Source organism: Spea bombifrons, chromosome 12 (assembly GCF_027358695.1).
Source record: "Spea bombifrons isolate aSpeBom1 chromosome 12, aSpeBom1.2.pri, whole genome shotgun sequence".
Taxonomy (NCBI): Eukaryota; Metazoa; Chordata; class Amphibia; order Anura; family Pelobatidae; genus Spea; species Spea bombifrons.
Genome location: NC_071098.1, coordinates 30545813 through 30568298, shown reverse-complemented (window position 1 = coordinate 30568298; position 22486 = coordinate 30545813). Strand labels below are relative to the sequence as shown.

At 38.3% G+C, this 22486-nt stretch overlaps 1 protein-coding gene across 1 annotated transcript; it reads left to right on the top strand.

The window, feature by feature from the left end:
- The first annotated feature begins 7629 nt into the window (after positions 1–7629).
- LOC128470038 (hyaluronan synthase 1-like) lies at positions 7630–11311 on the top strand. Its single transcript, XM_053451867.1, has 4 exons — positions 7630–8468; positions 8818–9043; positions 9134–9266; positions 9996–11311. Exons 1-4 carry the CDS (start codon positions 7665–7667, stop codon positions 10666–10668), a joined length of 1836 nt encoding a protein of 611 aa, XP_053307842.1. The 5' UTR covers positions 7630–7664; the 3' UTR covers positions 10669–11311.
- Positions 11312–22486: the final 11175 nt, after the last annotated feature.

Below are 22486 nucleotides of genomic sequence, written 5' to 3'. Positions count from 1 at the left end.
AGGAAGTGAGACACGGCAGCTAAAAAACACAAAGAAGCACCAGCATGTATAAGAAAAACATATCGTGAAGCCGCTGCTGGGATTGGCTCAGGGTCAACGAGGCTCTCGCCATGGAAAAAACTGACAGTTAACGTTTGCGGTACCCACCCAGGTTATGATATATTTTAAAGCCGTAACAGCAATGATGATACATGATGATACATGACGCGTTCGGGACAATGGGTGTGCTAATAAAAGACCTTATCGTCACATTGTGTCTATTCACATGGAACTTTCTCTGATGTCTTCCTATCAAAAGGTCTTTATGAGAAAAACAAACACAGAAAGGATCCAGTCCAGCCACAAATACAGGCTTTACATTATTACTTTAATGAGAGGGTGGTAGATAAGTGGAACAGCCTCCCAGCAGAAGGGGTAGAGGGTAATACAGTGAGGGGATTTAACATGCATGGGATAGACATACGGCTCCTGAATCTAAGACGAGGCCACCGACTGATTAAGGTTTGAGTCTTTACAGTAGACTTTTTGGGCCAAATGGGTGAAAATTCTATGTTTCTGACAACACTTGTGAATAAATTTCTAACAGGTTTTGGACATTAAAAAAATTCAACCTCCAGCCTAGGAATTTAAGGGCATTTGCTTCTTGCTGGAAGGATTGATGTGTTAAAGTTGAGTCATGAGTATCATCGACAACACTTCAGCGCCATCTCCCCCGGGGATATCATAACGCAACGTCTAATTATTGTGTTGGAAATCATGTAGGGATTGAGGATAATGATGCCTCTAATTGCTCAATTACTAAAAAGAAAATGGCATTTATTTACAGCGTAGATCCAACCACATCCCAAGAATCCAAACATTCTTTTTATCGGGATACCTCGACTGTTTCTGGATATATTCCACCCATGAGACGTAGAGATCCACGGCTGTAGACTATGATAAATAGACTTTTATGAATACTGTGTTTTGCGCTCAGCGGATCGAGACGTCCCTTGGGTAAGTTTTTATTATTTTATTTATTTATAGAATGTATTAAAAAAAATAAAGTCGGTAAATCTATGTCTTTACAGATCACTACAGAGGACTGCAGGGGGTCTCACCGACACAAAGGGGCTTAGAATTCACAATGAATTGTAAAAAAATAAATAAATTAAATTTTGGAGCAGAAACCACAAATGGCATCTTTTTTGTTGCTCCTTTGAGGAATGTTGTTAGGAGTGTTAATTGGACAGGTCAGGTGGCTTAGAACCCGATGCGCTTCCCTCTGGGGATCGACAATCAAGCTGTCTTCTCTGCTTGGGGGCGGAAGGCTGTCACAATAATCACAAACAAAATGATTAACGTCTCCAGTCAAAAAAACCTACGTAAATATGCTAATGTTCAGCTACATCAGAGGGATTCTCATGGATTTTACCCCCATTTTAAGGTCTCTGAGTGAATGGGCATACTCATCACAGTCTAGAACTGACTATAGTCTACTCTGACATAATGATAAAGCTATTATCCCTGCTTGAATGCAGGTGATTTCCTTCAGGATATCTTCATATCTTGAAAAGTCATGGTTTCCATAAGAACTTTAGTTGCCATCTTTAGCTGCTATAACCGAACCTTCATGATGGACCGTTACAGTGCAAATTAACGTCTGGAAGGGTCCTGTGGTCACCTCATTCAAAATGTTTCCGGTATGGTCATCCAAAGCACAGTTGAAGAAGGCTGATGACCGCAGCTCAAGGAGGCTGAGATGTCACACTGTTCATAACAAGTCAAGTCCAGGGTTGTACACAAAATGAATGTCACATAGAACACTGGGCAAGAACACAAAGACAGGTGGAGATGATGCTGGGTTAGTCCTTTGCTGTTAAGATGGGCTTGGTAGCTTGAGGCTTACTGAATTATTTTGAAAGATTTCCATGATGAAGATAACACAGAAGGTCATGTGTCACTTTAAACCAAAGTCTTCGGTTTGAAGGCCCATTTGGTCATCATGGTCAACAGGGCAGCATACCTTATAAAGAAATTCTTTAATTCCTATTAATGGATCCCAACCTATAACACGCCAGCTTTACTCGCCCAACGCACACATCCCGGAGCAATCGCCAGATTCTTTTTTTTCCGGGGGGGAGGGGGGGTTGGTTGTTGGAGCTGCATGGGATTGATGGCTTTTGACATTTCTGGAGGAACTTTATCTTTTTTAGGAGGAATATTGTCCGTTGTGCTCCGAATCCTGACCTTGAAACACATAGCAGTAGAATAAAAAATCTACGGTGAGAAAATGGGACAATTTCCACTTTAGCATTTCCACCAAACCTAGCGATCGGATGGCGAGGCGGCCTCACAAACCCCAGAATCGTGAACGTGTGTAACACTAAACATCTCAAAAGGTGACAAAACCTCTAGAGATGATTTCTTTGAGAACGCTGCACCTTGACATTCTCCAAAGTAACAAGCAGCTCGTTCCATCCCACACCTTGTCAAAACACAGTTGGTATCTGTGTCGCAACTTTCAAAAAGCTTCAACTCATGCCTGAAAAGGACTACCCTTTGATTCCGGTTTGCCCACATCATGTTGCATGACGCTATGCGCTCGGATTTAGAACCCAGAAATAATGGCGGGTGAGCGTATAGAATAGGTAAAAATGAAATGACATTGTGCCGCTGAGACGGGGTTCCCATTGGAGTAAGCAGGAGGAAAATTGTATTGGTCGCTATGGTGATTGTGAAGATTTTACAAATTTGCTCCAGAATGACACCCCTCCCATTGTGTTCATATTTACATACTTAAGGGACTCGCCATCAAACTGAACGGTAATTCACATTATAGCTATAGATTGAAACAAGGTGTTGCCCAATAACCAGATGGGTTTGAGTCAATCGCCTTCTCCGTAATTGCGCAAGCACTAAGCATTACATTTGATACTGCAAGCTCTTTTTGACCTTGAAGAACTAGAAAGTGTCATCACACCCAGTGGTTCCCTTAGAAACCGTATGTCACTCAGTGAGCTATGACCTAATAAAACTTTATAATAACCCGTGGCTACGTCTTAGTAGCTGAACATTAACGGCAGACTTGCTCAGCTTATATCCCATAGGGTGGAAGGTGTAATACTGCAAACGCACATCGACCACCAACCCCCAGCCATGAAATATTAAGTTATTCCATACTACTGTGATGGCACTAAGCCTTTTGTGACAATTGATGAGCCAGGTGTGTCAAGGAAAATCATAACGTTAACAACAACCGACATGCTTGGCACATCAGATGATCTTAGAAAGCGATCAATGATCGCTTTCTTCGCTCGGCTGGTGTCGCTACAATGCTTCGATATCGAGGCATTTAGGGCGCCATGTGATGGGTCTGCTGGTTGGTTAGAATCCAAGTTAAATCGTTCCAAGCAGGTAGTTCCAGACACTCTGTGATCAGTTAAATATAAAAATGAATATTATATTTTTTTAAATGTGATAAAATGTAAAAATATTAGGACTCCAGAAATGTCACCATTACCTCACAAGGGGAACCAATCAGTTTCAAGAAAATGTAAAAAAAAAATAATAAACTTGGTAAAAAAAACCTACAAAAAAAAAAAAACACAACGTGCCTCCAAAGTCCAAGAATAAGAAAAAAAATAGTGTAGGGTAGGGGCATTTATTGATTTATTACTAGTTATTGATTTATATAGCACCATCCTACTCCGCAGCGGTGTACCCTAATACTATAAACAGAGGTAGAATGGAGGGTGGTAATTAACCAAAAAAGAAAGAGGTGGGAGATTGAAACAGGGGACGCTGGGCTCCTGCGGGGTCCCTGAAATAAGTCAGTACTACAACTAAATGAAATGAATTGTATAAATTGCTACAAATGTATGTTATGTAAACCGTGTCTAGTCATTCCAGGAATTACGCCAAGGGGAGGACTAAGTGTCTAGAAAGACCGACGTCTTCCCCCAGCCCTCGTTTTATGAACGTTGACGCTTGTGCTGGCTGAAGGAGCGGCTGCTGACATTGATGACGTATCTTTAACTTGAACTGTATGTTCTATAAACTTATCTGGAGGAGCGGAAAGGAATGCGTTTCGTCGTTCAGGATTTTACGGGCTGAGAACAGCTAAATGTATAGAGGGAACGTCTGTTTTGCCGCAAGCAATTCACAACCGTTGCCGAGGGCAACCCGTTGTACAGCACTTCGGAATCCGATGGCGCTATAGAAAACAATAAATAATTGGGAAATATACGACTGCATTTCTTTGAAAGATAGAAGAAAAAAAAACCCAATCAAAAATCAGGACTCCCCAGTGATACAAGGATGGTTGGGTGGTATGATTCAGTAATAGAAGTACTAATTAACTATAAGGAAAACTTATATATAATTTTACATCAAATTATGGTCGTTTATTCAAAAAAAAAAATTTACGGACCAGAAATTCACTCAAATAATGTAGTAAATTATAAATTATTAAATTAAAAAATAAAACCAGGAAAGTGATTTTTAAACAGGTTTTCTCAACCCGTATTTCTTTACTTCTGTCGGCTTCCCCGGAGTTAACAATTTTATTTATTAATTTTGGGTTCTAATTAAGAATAAAAAAGTTTCAATTTACTGAATTTCCCAAAACATTCCGGAAATACGTTCCACATCAAAGTGTTTCTAGATATTATTCAGTCATCGGGGCCAATCAATGGATATATCATGACGTATCGTGACGTATTTAATGAGTAGAAATTAGGAAGTAGAAAGGAAGGGTTAATGATACTGAAAATATATTTTTAACTATTTCAAGCCCAGTGGTTTCTGTGTTATGTGAACACACGTGGCACACGGCTATAGAACACGTAGAAATTGCCTGATCCTGCATCATTAAGGGGTTAATCTAATACTTAAACTGGAATGCTGTTTTACAAATATTATTAAAATTATTCATATTATTATTATTATTATTATTGTTTTGTAGAATGGGAGTAAATAAAAGACTAAATAAAAATATCTAGTAAAACCTAAACTTTTGATATTTGCAAAACAAAAAAATATATTACTATTATTATTATTATTATTATATGACATTATATCATTACTATTATTATATAACAATTATAATAATTATTTTATCATTATTACTATACGACATTATAACATTATTATTATTGTTTCTATTATTATATGACATATTATTATTATTGACATTTATTTATTTTGTGATTTTATATGAAAGTACCCCCCCCCTAACCCTTTGAGAGTAGTTTAATATGAATTACAAAAATAAAATAAAATAATTAATAGAGGTAGAATCACCCAATCGGAGGTAAGGAAGCTTTTATACTGATTTTTTTTTTTTTACTTTATACTCTTTATTAGATTTTTCTTATAAACAAGAAAAAAAAAAAACATAACAAAATATTTAATTTAATTCACATTATAGCACTTCTAATTTGCCACAAAAAGAAACGGGAGCCCCTTCCATGCATGCGCACAGACCCCAGCTTGCAGCCAACACACACATATGATGGCTGGGGTGTCCCTTTACAAGCAGTGCACCTGCAGCGGGGGCAGCTCACGTTACTAGAAATCAAGTAAATGTACGACAGAATGGGGTCTCAGGGGCCCCACCACCACTCTGGGAGCAATTGCCCCCCCCATGTGCCCCCAATATGAAACATGGGAAAAACATGAAGAAAATGGGATTCAGGATTTTTTTTTCACTTAGTAAAGGGATTTTTTTGTTGCTTAAAACATCCGCTGAACGCGATCGTGGCTGCGTTTTAACGCCTACAGCCAGATTTTTTTTATTCTGTAGAATGAGTGTTGAGTGACCTTTTTTTAAGGGTGTGAAACGGGGTGTTAACCTTCATTCAAGTACATTCTGGGCCACTTACTAAAATGTGACATCACCGAGCCGCCTGGCTTTAAAAGAGACTACGAGACAGCTCCCGATTGTGTTTGTAACTCGGTCTCTCGCTGAATCTCCCACCGCCTCTGCCATGTACTTTTAGGCGCAGAGCAGCAGCCCCGGTAAGTCACCCGTTACCCAGACTTCTAATAATTTCTTCTTCAAAAGTACCAGAGGATTATTAATTGTATTAATCCAATCATTTATTCAAATGTAGAATTTTATTATAATTTAATATACATACATTTTTTTTTAATTATTTTATTTTGACTTTATTTTTAATTTTATTTTTACTTTATTTTTTATTTTATTTCATTTTTTGTCTTTAAAAATGGAATGTTAGTCCAATAAAAATGTATTCTTTTATATTATACTATTTTTTTTTAATATATATATATATATCTATATATATACATATATATATACACATACATAATCTGATTAGTGTATTTTTGTCCCTTAATTCACTTTTATTAGAAGTTTTGTTGCTCTGTTGCCGTATGATACGTTGTTGCACAATATGTTTGTTTGTAGATATATTGAAAGCATGTTTATAAATAAAACGTAGAAGCCCCATCTACTCTAGTCTCGTCTTAGATTCAGGGGCCATATGCCTATCCCATGCATGTTTAAATCCCCTCTACCACTTCTGCTGGGAGGCTGTTCCACTTATCTACCGCCGTTAATGCAGGTGATATTTCCACCGCTTCTATCTATATAAGTAATTCTACACATTCAATTAAGATACCCTTGGTTAGGAGAAGCAAGAATTAGTTTAAATATTGTTGCATGTTAAGTTTTCTATATAATTTGAGGTATATGCAGCTTTTAGGGGGCTTTTTCCCAAAGAAAGGGAATAAAAGGTGTTGTATATACCGAAGAATAATATTAATGTACATTGATTTCCAATAAACTCTTTTGGAATGGAAACTAGCTGTTATTATCAAAATGACCAAATTTCTACATATTTTAAAATCTTGCAATAAAAAAGGAAAATAATACTAATAATAACATTAATAATATTTCTTAGTTATGGATAATCCCCAAATGGACCCATTATTAAGAGCCACATGGGAATAAGAGGGAGCCACTTGCTTTTTGGTGGTCTTGATCCGTTCTGGGTAGGGGGATATATGTTATCCAGTGTTGATGGACCCCCATTTCTCTCTTCCCACTACCCCACCAGAAGGATGACCTATAGACTAATTCTGTATAAAGACATAAATTATAAAAAGAATTCAGCTAAAGACATGTTTTTTTTGCAAACATTCACAGAATGTCCATTTTTAGGTTAGTTTGTCTGCAGCAGCATTCCGACGCTTTGTTTTTTTACCGCTGTGCTCTATTGCATAATATTTCGTGTAATATTTCCCTATACAGAAATAGAATAGATTTAACTCCTGGAAGACCGGGGGGGGCTATTTAATCTGGTAATTAAGGAAGCTAAGAATGATGAAGTTTAAGGAATCAGCCGTATCGCAAGAAAATCATTTGGACGTTAATGACTATCCTCTTTTTTTTTTTTACAATATTTAGATTGGTTGTCAATATAGCCAGTGATTTTTTTAACTATATCCCATTTCGAGCGACCTAAACATTCTTATCCAATGTGCTCATTGTGGGGGGCATTATGTTAAAATTATTTTATTTAATTATTCCATTTATCGATTTCTACCACTTTCCTTTTGATAACCAAAACTACATTTTACTCTTTTGTTTCCCATCGGCAGGACATTTGTTGACATATCTTTGGCCTTAAAAAGACCTCTGCAGAAGAATAGCTGATATGGAAAAGAAAGAACGGGCTTGGGCTGGCGTGGTTCGTAGGATAGTGACATTTTCTTTTGCTTTCCTGGTCCTGGCAGGGGTAACATGGGCATTCGTCGACAGTATTCCCTTAGTAACAGATGAATACAGAATCTTGGCGTTTGGTATTTATGGAGCCTTTCTTGCTGTCCACCTCATCATCCAGAGCTTCTTTGCATTCCTGGAACACAAGAAGATGAGAAGAAGTGGAAACTCTTGTTCTTACACCAAAACGGTGGCCTTGACTATCTCAGCCTACCAGGAAGATCCAGCCTATCTTCGAGAATGTCTGGAGTCTGTCAAAAATACAGACTACCCGCCGGACAAACTTAAGGTTATAATGGTCATTGACGGTAACAGAGAAGAAGACCAATATATGATGGACATGTTCAAAGAAGTGTTTGCAGGTGAGGACGTAGGGACATACAACTGGAAGTATAACTACCATTCATGGGATATAAACAAAGAAGCACACTGCTTCACAAGCGATGAAAATCAGGACATGGGCAAAGACACTTTGTGGATGACACCAGGGCTACCCGACGATGGAATGGCATATCAGACGGCATCAGACACCAATCCTAGCGAAGGAGTGTATGACGAACTAGAGGAGCCAGATTTGCCTGCATACACCGATATTTTGATTGAAGATCCTGGAAGAGGAGAAGTTGAACATCTCATTAAAACCAAGAGATGTGTGTGCATCATGCAAAAGTGGGGAGGAAAGAGGGAAGTCATGTATACCGCATTCAAAGCCCTTGGAGATACAGTAGATTATGTCCAGGTAGGAGAGGTTTGCCTCTTTCTTTTATGCTATTATTCTGTATTAGAATGCCTGTGAACTTTAGGAACTTACACACGAAACACCTTGCCAACCTTTTCATTTATTGATGTTGTCCATCTACCCCAAGTGAAGTGTCTATCAGATGTCATGTAGTTGATCTATACCCTTGATTCTGGGGTGTCGTACCCTTAAAAACGTAATCAATAATAACGCAGATTGAGGACAATACAAACTTGGCGGGTTCTTGGGAAAGTCTATTTCCTACTGCGTCCCCTATAGTTATGCTGCTAGGAGGACTTACCAGAGTTCGACCTTTTTTGATGGTAACCATTTTGATTTTCCGATGCAGGTTTGTGACTCAGACACCAAACTCGACTCCTTGGCCACCGTCGAACTCGTGAAGGTCCTGGAATCCAATGATCGTTATGGCGCAGTGGGAGGAGATGTGCGGATCCTGAACCTCTCAGATTCCTATATCAGTTTTATGAGCAGCCTGAGGTACTGGATTGCCTTCAACGTGGAGAGATCCTGCCAGTCCTACTTTGACTGTGTTTCTTGCATTAGTGGGCCCCTCGGTAAGTTATCTTATGGATTGTCATTTAACATAACGCCCAATTAGTCTGTACCAGAAACACTAACCACTTTTTTTCTTCTCAACTCTCTAGGGCTTTATCGTAATGACCTTCTCCAGGCATTCCTTGAATCCTGGTACAATCAGAAGTTTTTGGGAACCCATTGCACTTTCGGAGATGACCGTCACCTTACAAACAGAATGCTCAGCATCGGCTACGCCACCAAGTAAGAATTTGACCAAAAAAGTAATTTTGTTGACCAAACTCATATAACAAAATACACAATTCTACGCTTTAGAGAAGGAAGGTTCTGATAGAAGACCGATGTTTTGCCTCTTAAGCATAATTTCAGAACTTTTTTCATGAGGACCACTTGAAGATATCATAGAAGTGGCAGATTACGAGGTTTAAAACATGTTTTTGATCTATACATACAATAGGGGGTTTTGCCACCCAGGCATTTTGGGTGCTGTACACTATAGTACTATGAAGCAGGTAAACCAAACTTTATGAGACAACAGCTGACTTCCCAGACGCTTTCATCTTCCCAAATACATTCTGGATCTTTCCAGAACACTGATTAACACTTTATCGTTCTTTATATATGAATTGCTTATAGGTTTACCTGAACATGGTTGAAGCAATCAAGTTGACTCACACCAACTGACTCACACATGCTCATTCCAATCTTTCCCTAAAACATGGTGTATTGGATAGTATTTGATGACTCGTGTGCTTAAAGAATGTTCCAAGATACACTAAGTGTTCAGAAACCATATAGTTTTAATAAAATGTAGATTTAATAAGAGGTCCAAAAAAGTTCTATTTATCAAGATTCCATTTAAGTTGAGTGTTGCCAACTGGCTTATTGTTCCATAAATAACTTGTAATGTATGAATAGCTGCTTTGCATGAGTCAACCATAACAAATGCTAACACTTTCTCTTTTTTTTTAGATATACAGCAAGGTCGAAGTGCTACTCGGAGACACCTGCCCAATTCTTGCGTTGGCTGAACCAGCAGACTCGTTGGACCAAGTCTTACTTTCGAGAATGGCTCTACAATGCCCTGTGGTGGCACAAGCACCATCTGTGGATGACCTACGAGTCTATAATTGCCGGTGTTTTCCCATTTTTTGTCACTGCCACTGTGATTAAGCTCTTCTTCAGCTGCCATTTGTGGGACATAATGTGGGTCCTCCTCTGCATCCAGCTCATTGCCACAATTAAGGCCTTATATGCCTGCCTTCTTCGAGGGAACATGGTCATGATATTCATGTCTCTTTATGCTGTTTTGTACATGGTGGGTCTCCTTCCCACAAAGTACTTTGCTATTCTGACCATGAACAAGAGCAGCTGGGGGACATCTGGAAGGAAGAAGATGGTTGGAAACTATATGCCTCTACTCCCGCTATCCATATGGGGTGCAATTTTACTAGCAGGCCTAATATACACCATCGTCATGATGTCCATATGCAGTAACTGTAGGCTGATAGATGTAGAGAAATATTACCTTATATATGGATCTGCTGCCTACATTAGTTACTGGTTGATAATGATTAGTCTCTACTGGTTGTGGATTAGACGACTTTGTAGGAAGAGATCAGACTACTACGACATTCACGACTGATGAACTTCTCAAATTTAGAACTGTCAGCTCTACCAGAGAACACTACTGGCTTTTGAAGACTAAAAAAGAATGAAAAAATATATATCTTCAACTACCTGTTTTCAACCACTATCCAATAGATTTTTCCCCATGAATAAATAATGCTGGACTTTGAAGTCTTCTACATTGAAGGACGTGAAGGAACATGTTTGGATCCCACCAGAAGACTTAGTCTATATGGCCCACATTGATGTGTATGAATATTTTAACGAAGAAGGAAATATTAGACATGTAACTAATTGTGAAATACCTGATTTGTGTTCACGTGCAGTCTTTTCTCAACATATTCTTATATCATACTATGTGCCCTCTCATCTCCGGTCACGTCGGGAAACCCCACCGTGGACCTCTGTCTTTGGGATGCATTGGGTTGTAATAATAGTGAAACCGTGAAGACTACCATATTTATTAGGCTAGAGTCTACGTTTACAGTCAACTACTAATGTGCACTAAGGATTGTTATTTAAAAGAAAAGTTACTTGGAAATATATGGAAATGTTTTATATTATTTATTTTAGTTTTTGTGGTTTATGTGTATAAGATTATTATTTTTATCTGTATACTTGTTGTTTTCTTTGGAAAATAAATGCATTATTTTTATTAATGGTGGTGACTTTGCCTGATCATTTTGGACAGATTCGTATGGCTATTTCTTACCCTATTTTGGATAGGGGATAAAAGAATTATGCATGGTTTGCCACTCAAGGCAAGAGGTTTGCAGAGCTTGAAGACCCGTATTTTTTATCTTATCTTATTTTAACATCAGATATCCTTTGAAGAAGCTGTTCTAACAAGGCTTATAAAGTACATTTTTGCCATAAAATTACTCTTAGCAGATCTAGTTCCAAGGAGGGCTGGTTTGGGATTTAGGACTTGTGGAGTTCAATGGGGTTAAGTCAATGTTCTAGCCCCCATGTTCTAACCCAATAGGATTAAGCGTGGGCTGCAAAATCTACCTTAACAGGGTCAATGTTGGCTTCAAGATGTAGCTCAACGAGGTTCACTCAAAGTTCTAGCTCAACAGAGTCAAATCAACACCTTATTCATCAATAATAATCTACCTAAATGCAGTTAATAGAGGGTTCTGGTCATAAACTCCGTCCTTAAATGTTCTATCATAAACACTGTATGAAGAAATGATTCCTCTGTAAATATCCCATTCTCAGATACAAATCATCAAGTTATTTTGTTCTCAAGACCAAAGAAACTGCTAGTGAAACGAATTAAGGGATAAGTTAACAGACCTCCTGTACCACAAAGAGATTACATAAATTCAACTACCCTATTTCCGATAATTTGGTATATTTTTCTATGTTTCAGTGCAGGTCTAGATTCCATGAAAAGCAAAGGCTATAAAAAAAAAGTGCAAAATACGCACGTTTGGAAACACTTATCCAGCGCAATGGAATCGATTAACAAAAACTGGCAAAGCAACATTCCACCGCAACTTACGCACTCGCAAAGTGAGCTTTTTAAATACTTTTTTGACTCAAGAATGCAAGTTTTAGTCACTTTGACGAGCGCATTGCATCAAAGTTATGATTGGGACTGGTAAAAAAACGCTTTTGTCGGTGCGCAATCACTGGCTACTTAAAAAAAGTATCTTCCTCAGATGGAAAGTATACATAAACTAAAAAAAACGACGAAGAAATCGCGGTAATCTTGTTTTTTTTTTTTAATTTTCATTGTTATTCACATTATTCTCCACAATACAGAAACACTTGTGGACAAATGAAATCATTGTGTGCAAAAGAAATATAATAGCTGGCTTCCACCTTGGGTTTTTTTTGTTTTGTATTTAAAAAGAACTCATTTTTTTTTTTTTTACAATTGTACAGAATAATTTAAAAACAAACATTCAGAATATTTACCTATTAAAAAGTAATAAAAAATATACATCCCTTCTTTCATTTAAAGTAGTTTCCCTTTTCACATTTTTGTAACGTTGCCAATATTTAAAATAAACAGTTTTATTTTTTTTGCACTGAATAGAAGTATGTAATGCGGTCCAACCAGATTCAGGAATGGAGACGTCAAGTGCACCTTCAGCAACACACGTCAGGCTAAAAGAAAGATTTAGCCATAAAATGTAATGATTTTTTTTTAGAACCTGTTAGACGTAAAGCCGCTGGAACATAGAGATCCGCACTGAGGCTGCATGTACATTGTAAATGGTAAGAATGAAAGGATGATTCATAAGTGGAACAGCCTCCCAGCAGAAGTGGTAGAGGGTAATACAGTGAGGGTATTAAACATGCATGGGATAGACATACGGCTCCTGAATCTAAGACGAGACCAACGACTGATGAATGTATTTTTTGCCAATTTATACCCCATGCATAAAAATATAAGTTGTGTAATAGGTAGTCCACTCCCTTTAATAAATAAAATGATCGTGGTGACTTTTGGCACTGATGTTTCTAAGCAAATCTAGTAATAGTTAAAATTTGAATATAATTACATTTGATGCGAGTCAATTACATTCTTAATTTGCTCGGAGGATCCTTCCGACGATCCGTATAAACGAATGATGTAAGAGTTTACTGGATAAGTGACCAAATTAATTAATATTAATTAAAATGAATATCATCATCATTCATAATTTAGGGAACGAAATGGAAATTCCACCCCAGAAAAACACATAAAAAAAGAGGAAATTATACCACTCAACGACCAAAAAGGGTCTATCGTGTCCTTAAAACCAAGACACGGAGGGGTCTTTGATGATAAAAAACCTTCTACTATATTAGCGTCAGTAGGGCTCTATAAAGCAGCGACCGGTAAGTGCGTAGAAGGCTCCATGGTGGCATAAGGAGTGAAACTTTGCCCCTTAGGAGGCATTCAGCTGCAATTTCCCCTGAAGAAGGCTGCCTAGGACCCCGGAGCGTCCCTTTAACTAATCTTGTAACAGTTGTAGACACAATTAAATAGATCGGAGACCATGCGCAAACGTTGGGGACGTAGGGCAGCATTTTAACTCTGGGTTGGTCGCAATTAATTTGCCAACTCACTTCCTCCGCAGACATTAAGTAACTTTTTGGATCTGTCAAGCCTGCCCCAAAACACTGGGTGGGTTTCCCTATTAACCCCCAAAACTATATGCCAACTCACCAAACCATGAAGGAGTGGATGCGTATGTACAGCACGCACCGGCTCGCGGAGAGGTTATTACTAACATAGTCTAGTCCAAGCATTAGTCACCCACTTTTACGACTCTGACCTTTAAGCAAATTTTGGCAACCAAGTTTCTCCCAATTTTCAGCATCTACTAAGCATTACCTTTGGGCTAGATGAGTTGTTTGGCTGTAAGCGTGTGAAGGATGAAGAACGACTACCCGTTTATTATTGGAAGTCAAGCTGGACTTCCAGAAGATCATACGTCCTTGATGATGAAGATGTTTTGATGTTTAAACATGTCACCCATCAACATTCAGTTCTTCTCGTCCGCACACACACCTTTTACTCTTTTTTCCTCTTTTAAAAATCTTAAGACCAGTTTCCTATATAGCTTTGGTATTACTATTGTTAATATTTTTGCTATTATTATTATTAACACTTTTGTATTTTTTCAGCTCATCTTATAGTGTTTGTTACAGCTGAATATCTGATTTATTAATTGCTGTTTGAAGTATTTTATGTGTATTTTTTGAACATACAGATAAAGCATAAATTAAAAAAAAACAAAAAATAATAAATATTGTGAAACGCAATTTAATTAAAAATACATTTTGTAAAGTGCAATGTGAAGAGGTATCATGCTGCCACCCATTGGTCATTTATATATTACACAAGCTTTTTGTTTGCTTAATAATATAAATACGTGGGAGTCTAAGGTTAAACTGACCATTCTTTGGATGTAGAGCAGCTGGGATACTTAGCGCTCCTGCAAGTTACCTCTTCTTTGTAAATACTACCCAAAAGCCAGGTCATTTAATGATTACGTGGATTGGAACTCTTACAAAACCTGTTACAAAGGGGAGCCCTGGTACACCATGGGAAATGGCAAATACTGTATGTGACTGCATTTAATTGTATATTTACAAATGTGTGTGCCCAAACCTGGACATTTACTGACTATCCTGAGCCACATCTCCCCCCTGCATCTCCCAATGGGTAGCTAGCGCAGGCATGGCTAGCCAAATATTGGGGTAACTAGCCACACAAATGTATAAAGGCATCAGAAAGCCAAGACCCCTCTGAATCTATCTCAGACAGATCAAGGGAATTCCTAGCATATTAGCATAACCCCCAACACTTCCCTACAATCCTCAACTCATATTAAACATCAGAAGTTCTTTCCAACTGGCCCATTATCCCCACCACCCGCAAAAGCAGGAGCATGAGGCAGCTGCCCCAAAAATCAGGACTTTTCAGTGAAAACAGGGATTGTTGGGTGGTATGATTCCGTAATGGCAGTACGAATTAACCATAAGGATCAAGGAAAATAAGAAAAAATATATATTCTCGTAAACTAGACTAATCCCAGATGTCACTGCAGCCTGAATTTATATATTTATATATATATATATTTATTTTAAATATAATTATGGTCATTAAACGTTCAAAGCAAAATTTAGGAACCATAAATGAGCTCAAATGATGTAGTAAATTACTAATAGTTTAAAACCAGGAAAATGATTTTTAAACATGTTTTCTCAAACAGCGCCCGTATCTCTTTAATTCTGTCGGCTTGCCCAGATTTAGTAATTTGGGGTTTTAATTAAGATAAAAGCTAAAATTTACATGATTTCCCAAAACATTCCGTCAATATATACATCATATATATATATATATATATATATATATATATATATATATATATATATATATATATATATATAGGTATTTAGTCATCAGGGCCAATCAACGGATATATCAATCACGACATATCGTGATGTATTTAATAGATATTGTAATGAAGTGATAATTTAGGAAGCAAGGGTTAATATGACACTGAAAATATATAGTTTTCAACTATTTTGGCCTTGTGGCTTCTGTGTAACGCGAACACGCGTGGCACATGGCTATAGAGCACATAGAATTCGCCTGCTCCTCCATCATTAAGGGGTTAATCTAATGCTGAAACTGGAATGCTCTGTTTCTAAATATTATTCATAATATTATTATTATTGTTTTTGTAGAATGGGAGTAAACGAGTGGCTAGATAAAAATATCTAGTAAAAGCTTAACTTTCAATATTTGCAAAACAAAAAAAGAAAGAAACAAATCTAATTTCTGTTGTTAGTAAATAAATAAACAAATAAAGATCGCCTCAGAGAAGGTGCGGTGAATGTAAAGGCCGCATTAAGGAGATTGGGGGCCCTGGAGCATTTTAAAAAAAAGTTAAGTATTTTCTATTTTCTGGTTTCCACGGAACCCTTCCAAAAAACCCTAATTAAAGTAAAATAAGGTAAAAGTGGTGTGGGGCCCACAGGCCTCTCCCCGGCAGGACAGAGCCTCCGGCGTGTCTGACAGAAACACAGAAAACAAAATGAAGGCGAGGGAAAAAGAAGGCAGTTAAGACAGGGAAGAGGGAGACTGAACAGCCAATCAGAATGCAGCCTGTAATCAAAGCCCCGCCCACTGCCTGGATGGAGCGGGATGCTGGAATTAAAGGGACAGTAACACAAAAACATGATATTATTAAATTATTCTATTATCATTATTATTCTATTATCATTATTATTCTATTATCATTATTATTCTATTATCATTATTATTAATAATATATTATCCTTTTTATGATTATTATTATATTATTATTATGATTATTATTATTATGATTGTTATTATTAGCATTATTTCTATATGACATATTATTATTATTGACATTTATTCATTTTGTGGTTGTGATATGATGTGGTGTGATGTTACTCAGTATTTTAAGACCTCAAAAGTCTCTTCTTCATATGAACAAAATATAATTAAAACATTTTCACGGTCACAAAATACTTGTCATTCTGAAAGCGTTTTTTTTTTATAACGTGTAACATATAACATTAAAATGTGTCTGATTTATTCACGGTTTAACCATAATCAGCCTTTGGTTTCAGGAGCCGTATGTCTATCCCATGCATGTTTAAAGCCCCCTCACTGTATTACCCTCTACCACTTCTGCTGGGAGGCGCTTCCACTTATCTACCTCCCTCTCAGTAAAGTAAAATCCGTCATTCTTCCCTGATAATTTAATTAATAAACCCTTTTTTTGTTGTTTAGAATATCCGCAGAACACGAGCGTTTTCAGGGTGTGAAACGGGGTGTTAACCTTCATTCAAGGACATTCTGGGCCACTTACTAAAATGTGACATCACCGAGCCGCCCGGCTTTAAAAGAGCCTTTGGGATTGTGTTTGTAACTCGGTCTCTCGCTGAATCTCCCACCGCCTGCCATGTACTTTTAGGCGCACGGAGCAGCCGCCCCGGTAAGTCACCCGTTACCCCTCCGACACATTCTGTGTCCTCTGCCACTTAGTAGACCGAGCCCAGACTTCTTATCGCTCAAAAAAAAAAGAATTTCCTCTTCAAAAGTCCCAGAGGATTATTAATTGTATTAATCCAATAATTTATTCATTTTTAATGTAGAATTTTATTATATCTTTAATATATATTTATACATTTTTTATAATTATTTTTTTATTTTATTTTTATAAAACGTAGAAGTCCCGTCTAGTCGCCCGTTTCTCCTGCTGTAAAGACCTTCATCAGTCGTTGGTCTCGTCTTAGATTCAGGAGCCATATGCCTATCCCATGCATGTTTAATACCCTCACTGTATTACCCTCTACCACCTCTGCTGGGAGGCTGTTCCACTTATCTACCTCCCTTAATGCAAGGGATATCTCTACCACGTCTATCTATATAAACAAAGCCACACATTCTTTACAGCAGGGCAGAATAGACGGGGGCCGATGTATGGCAGCCTGAACTCATATATCAGAAAATATTTATTAAGATATTACTAACAAATTAGCGTTTGAAAAACCTTTAAAGGCCTTGGATGAGGTAAGAAAATAGTGGCGAAAAAAACATATTTTTTTAGCCAATTTATACCCCTGTATAAAAATATAAGCTGTGTAATAGGGAGTCCCCTCCCTTTAATAAATAAAATGAACGACTAGTAATAATTAAAATTTGAATATAATTACATTTGATGCGAGTCAATTACATTCTTAATTTGCTCGGAGGATCCTTCCGACGATCTGTATAAACGAATGATGTAAGAGTTTACTGGATAAGTGACCAAATTAATTCATATTAATTAAAATGAATATATCATCATTCATAATTTGGGGAAAGAAATGGAAATTCCACCCCAGAGAAACACATAAAATAGAGGAAATCATACCACTCAACGACCCAGAAGGGTCTATCGTGTCCTAAAAACCAAGACACGGAGGGGTCTTTGATGATACCAAACCTTCTACTATATTAGTGTCAGTAGGGCTCTATAAAGCAGCGACCGGTAAGTGCGTAGAAGGCTCCATGGTGGCATAAGGAGTGAAACTTTGCCCCTTAGGAGACATTCAGCTGCGATTTCCCCCAAAGAAGGCTGCCTAGGACCCCGGAGCGTCCCTTTAACTAATCTTGTAACAGTTGTAGACACAATTAAATAGATCGGAGACCATGCGCAAACGTTGGGGACGTAGGGCAGCATTTTAACTCTGGGTTGGTCGCAATTAATTTGCCAACTCACTTCCTCCGCAGACATTAAGTAACTTCTAGGATCTGCCCCAAAACACTGGGTGGGTTCCCCGATTAACCCCTAAAACTATAGGCCTACTCACCAAACCATGAAGGAGTGGATGCGCATGTACAGCACGCACCGGCTTGCAGAGAGGTTATTACTGACACAGTCTGGTCCAAGCATTAGTCACCCACTTTTACGACTCTGACCTTGCTCGTTGTGATGTTATTTTTAGTGACTTCTGCACATTCCCGCATCCCGTATCATGGAAGAACGTCAAAGCATCTCTCGGTATTTACATAGAATCTAGAATTGGGGCGCGTTTGGCCACTTGAAAAGTCTGGAATCTCCTCAAAGATCCTAAACAGATTTGTTTTTGGCAATGTTGCGGTTAAAGAAGTTAAGAACGTGAGAACGTGAAGAACGCCTAACTCCCAGAGCGAGAGAAGTTATAAAAAAACACAAAATACCGGAAATGTGTTTTTAACGGCCTAACTGGTTTTGGAAGTCATTACCGTGCCCAGCCTGGAAGTAGTCATTGCCAAATGCTCGCCAACCAACACTTGCCCTCTGCCAATCACCATTACTGCGTACAGACATAGGCCGGACATTTAACCTTTAAATGACTCCATAGCCACGGTCACAGCACGTCTTGTAGTTCGGCTTTGGGTGGGGAGCAGTGAAAATGTCAGCACCATTTCCAAGCAACCTCCCTCGGTTGGCAGTAGATGCTGGCATCGCTCGTAAACATCCGGTCCAACGGGTCATCTATGATGAGCAACAGCCCTACATCGAACACATCAACCGAAAAAATAACACTCACATGTATTTAGGGATAGCTCTGAACACCATGTTTCCAGGTATGATCACTCTTCTGGTGGAAATCACAGGACATCTCGAGATCAGAGTTTAGCAAGCGTTGTCTCCTGCTGCCGGATTCTGTTTCTTTAGACATAGGTACATACATACATATACCCATACTAACACCTTACACATACATGCATGCATTCACACACACAGCCACATACACAGCCACTCTAACACTACACACTTTTACATATACACACACTATATAAGTATAGTGGGGGATGTGACATTTAACTTCACCCACTTAACCTTTGGTGCATTTTCCCTTTTTAAAATCGTGTGGTCAGTTTCCTTCTCAGCTTCTGAATTATTATTATTATTTATTATTATTACAGGCGCACTTGTCTCTGAACATCCTTCACCCAAGAAGCATCAAAAGTTAATTATCTTATTATCTCCCGCCTTGGCTATTGCAACACTCTTCTGGTTTGCATCCCGTTGTCTCGACTCCTCTGCTATCCATTCAAAATGCTACCTTTAGGGTTATCTTCCTTACATGATGCTCTTCTTCTGCTTCCCCACTCTGTGAAGCTCTCTACTGGCTCCTTATTAAGAATCCTCACACTAATTTACAAAGCCCCACATGGTGCTGCAGGGAGCACCATGCCCTCGTAACAAATTACTCCCCTGCTTGATCTCTATGTTCTGGTCATGGACTAAGTCTCATCCTCCGTTTGGAGTTGAGGATTTGCTCAAAATTAAAGGCAGATACTTATGCATCATGTAATACCATCAAGGAGGCATCTGACTGACCCCAAAGTTACATCTGCAATGACCCCAAACATACAGCCAAAGCCATTAAGAACTATCTTCAGTTAGTTTAAAGAGGAACAAGGCGTCCTGGAAGGGATTATATGGACCCCACAGAGCCCTGATATCAACGTCATCAAGTCTGTCTGGGATTACATGACGAGAGAGAGGCTTCCTAATTCAGAAGAACTGGATGGGTTAAATGGGTCTGATCTGTCTGCAGGTTCTGTTCTAGCTAACCAGCTCAAATGCTGTGTAATTTGTCGCCACCTACTGTTCAGTTAGTAGAATGCACTTAGCTCTCTAGCACACATAATCCGGTTAATTAGGGGTAGCAAATTGACATTTTCAGTTTGTTATTACTCCTGTCCCCTAATGATAATATATATTAATTTGCATTTATTTAGTCAGCATAGTTTAATCTGAATCAAAGCCTCAACAGATTTGCCATTAATCCGGAACAAGAAGATGTTAAATTGTGTAAATTCATTTTTTTTGAGTATAAGCAACTAATGCCAAGCAATATATGTCTACATAATGAAAAAAAATTCCTAAAAATGTTGAAACTTCATTTATAATTTCTGTGGTTGGTCCAAAACACTATAAAATATGTCACAAACTGAGTTAGCGCTTAGAATTCAGTAATAGCCTTTGTTGTCCTTCATGTGATATTTTGGGTGACTTTCCCTTTTCATTAGTCAGAGTGTCCGGCTGGGTGAATAAGACAGAGTCATTCTATTGTTTCCCACAGGCAGTATGATAAGGAGCCGAGGTGTTTGTTTAGTAGATCGGGGCTTAGGTAACAGACAGAGAATTTATACAAATGGTTAACGTGCAGCTGCCTGAAAACATATTATGGGGGTAAAAACTACAAAAAAGAAAACAGAGCGATATTTTTGAAAACTTATTTTTAATCTGATTCTAGAAATATTTTCAGACTGCTTGCTGGTTTCAGAACGTGAGATGATGTCGGATGGAACCCTTCAGCTCTTTACGGAATCAGCTTTGATCTGGGAACGGTCCAAGCTGTGGGCTGTCTGAGTTCATTCAACCAGTTCATGGTTTAAAAGACCAGATTGTTCTTTAGCGGAAAAGAACAAAACAGCATTAGGTTGCAGGAATGATTGCATACACCTTAAAGTCTTCGTATTTTGTTATTTTTCACCTGCTGTTAATCCCGTGTATCTGAGATCGTTTAAACCTCAAATATATTTAAAAATATTTATTTCTGAATCCAAGGAACTATAAATCCATGCCTTTCTGCATATGACTGTTCACCTAAACGCTCTTTTTTCCAGATCTTTCCTCGAGGCGCTCGAAGGGTGTGAGACTACAGTAACGGTTTTATATCGCCATCTGTTGGCCATCTATGGTAAGTACAGTTTATGAAGCCATCCATTATTTACATTACATTCGATATGATTTATATAGCGCCAGCAGGTTCCGTAGCGCTATTACAATAGGAGTGAGAATAAGCAATACATTAAAACTGACAACTTGAGAAGGCGAAGGGAGCAGTATTTAATAATAATAATAATAATAAGATTCACTCTATCCATTTTAATCGAGCCAATGAAGGTATAAGCCTAGTCCAAAGAGCTACCATCAGAGAAGGAACGTCCAATTGGCCTTTTACGGCACTTGCATCAAATTTAATACTTTTGCACTTGATAAATATGTCAGAAATGTTCAGCTGATCCCCCATCTCCGAGCCATTGATGCCCCCGTATATACATTGCCAGACCTGGACTGGCCAGCTGGCATTAGGGCCACATATTTACCAACTGGGTCAGTGTGGCCACATGCCGCGTGAGCCTGTAGGTCATTCGGCAGCTGCTGGCCTTAAAGTGCCAAAGCTGTTTAGTCAACCCCAGTCCGACCCTGTGTATCGGACAGTCTCTTAAAAATAAACCTAGTAGTTGATCTGTTCAGCATGGCGAAGTTATTACAGCTGAAATTAAGAATGACGGACGACTCCAACATCAGAGTACTTCATTCAAAGAGTATTCCATAAGGGCCGCAAAATTTATTGGCCAAATCATTCCACGGTTATTGAATTCCCCGGAACGCCGTTGCTCGGCTCAGAAAAAGTAATCATGTATTGTGATGGGCTGGCAATAATAAAATCTAAACATATCCCATAAAACAGCTGAAATACTACAAATCATGATGATGTATAAGGTAGATGGACACAAAAATATGAAACGAACCACCAATAATGACCCTCCAGAGAATATTCTATATTCGGAGTTTGTCCTGCAGGATTTTTTACGGCGCTAGCGCCGGTCTACGTTAGAAACTCAAGCCACCAGACTTTGGAACTGGAATACAATTTCTTGATCTGTTTTAGATGTTAAATGGTCCTTTAAACTAACCGTTTACAAGCCATGGTCCCCGGACCACCAGTGGTCACCAAGTCCTTTGGAGAAGGTCACCCAGATGATATAAAGAGCCTCACGGAGAATGTGGTTTTAATGAAAA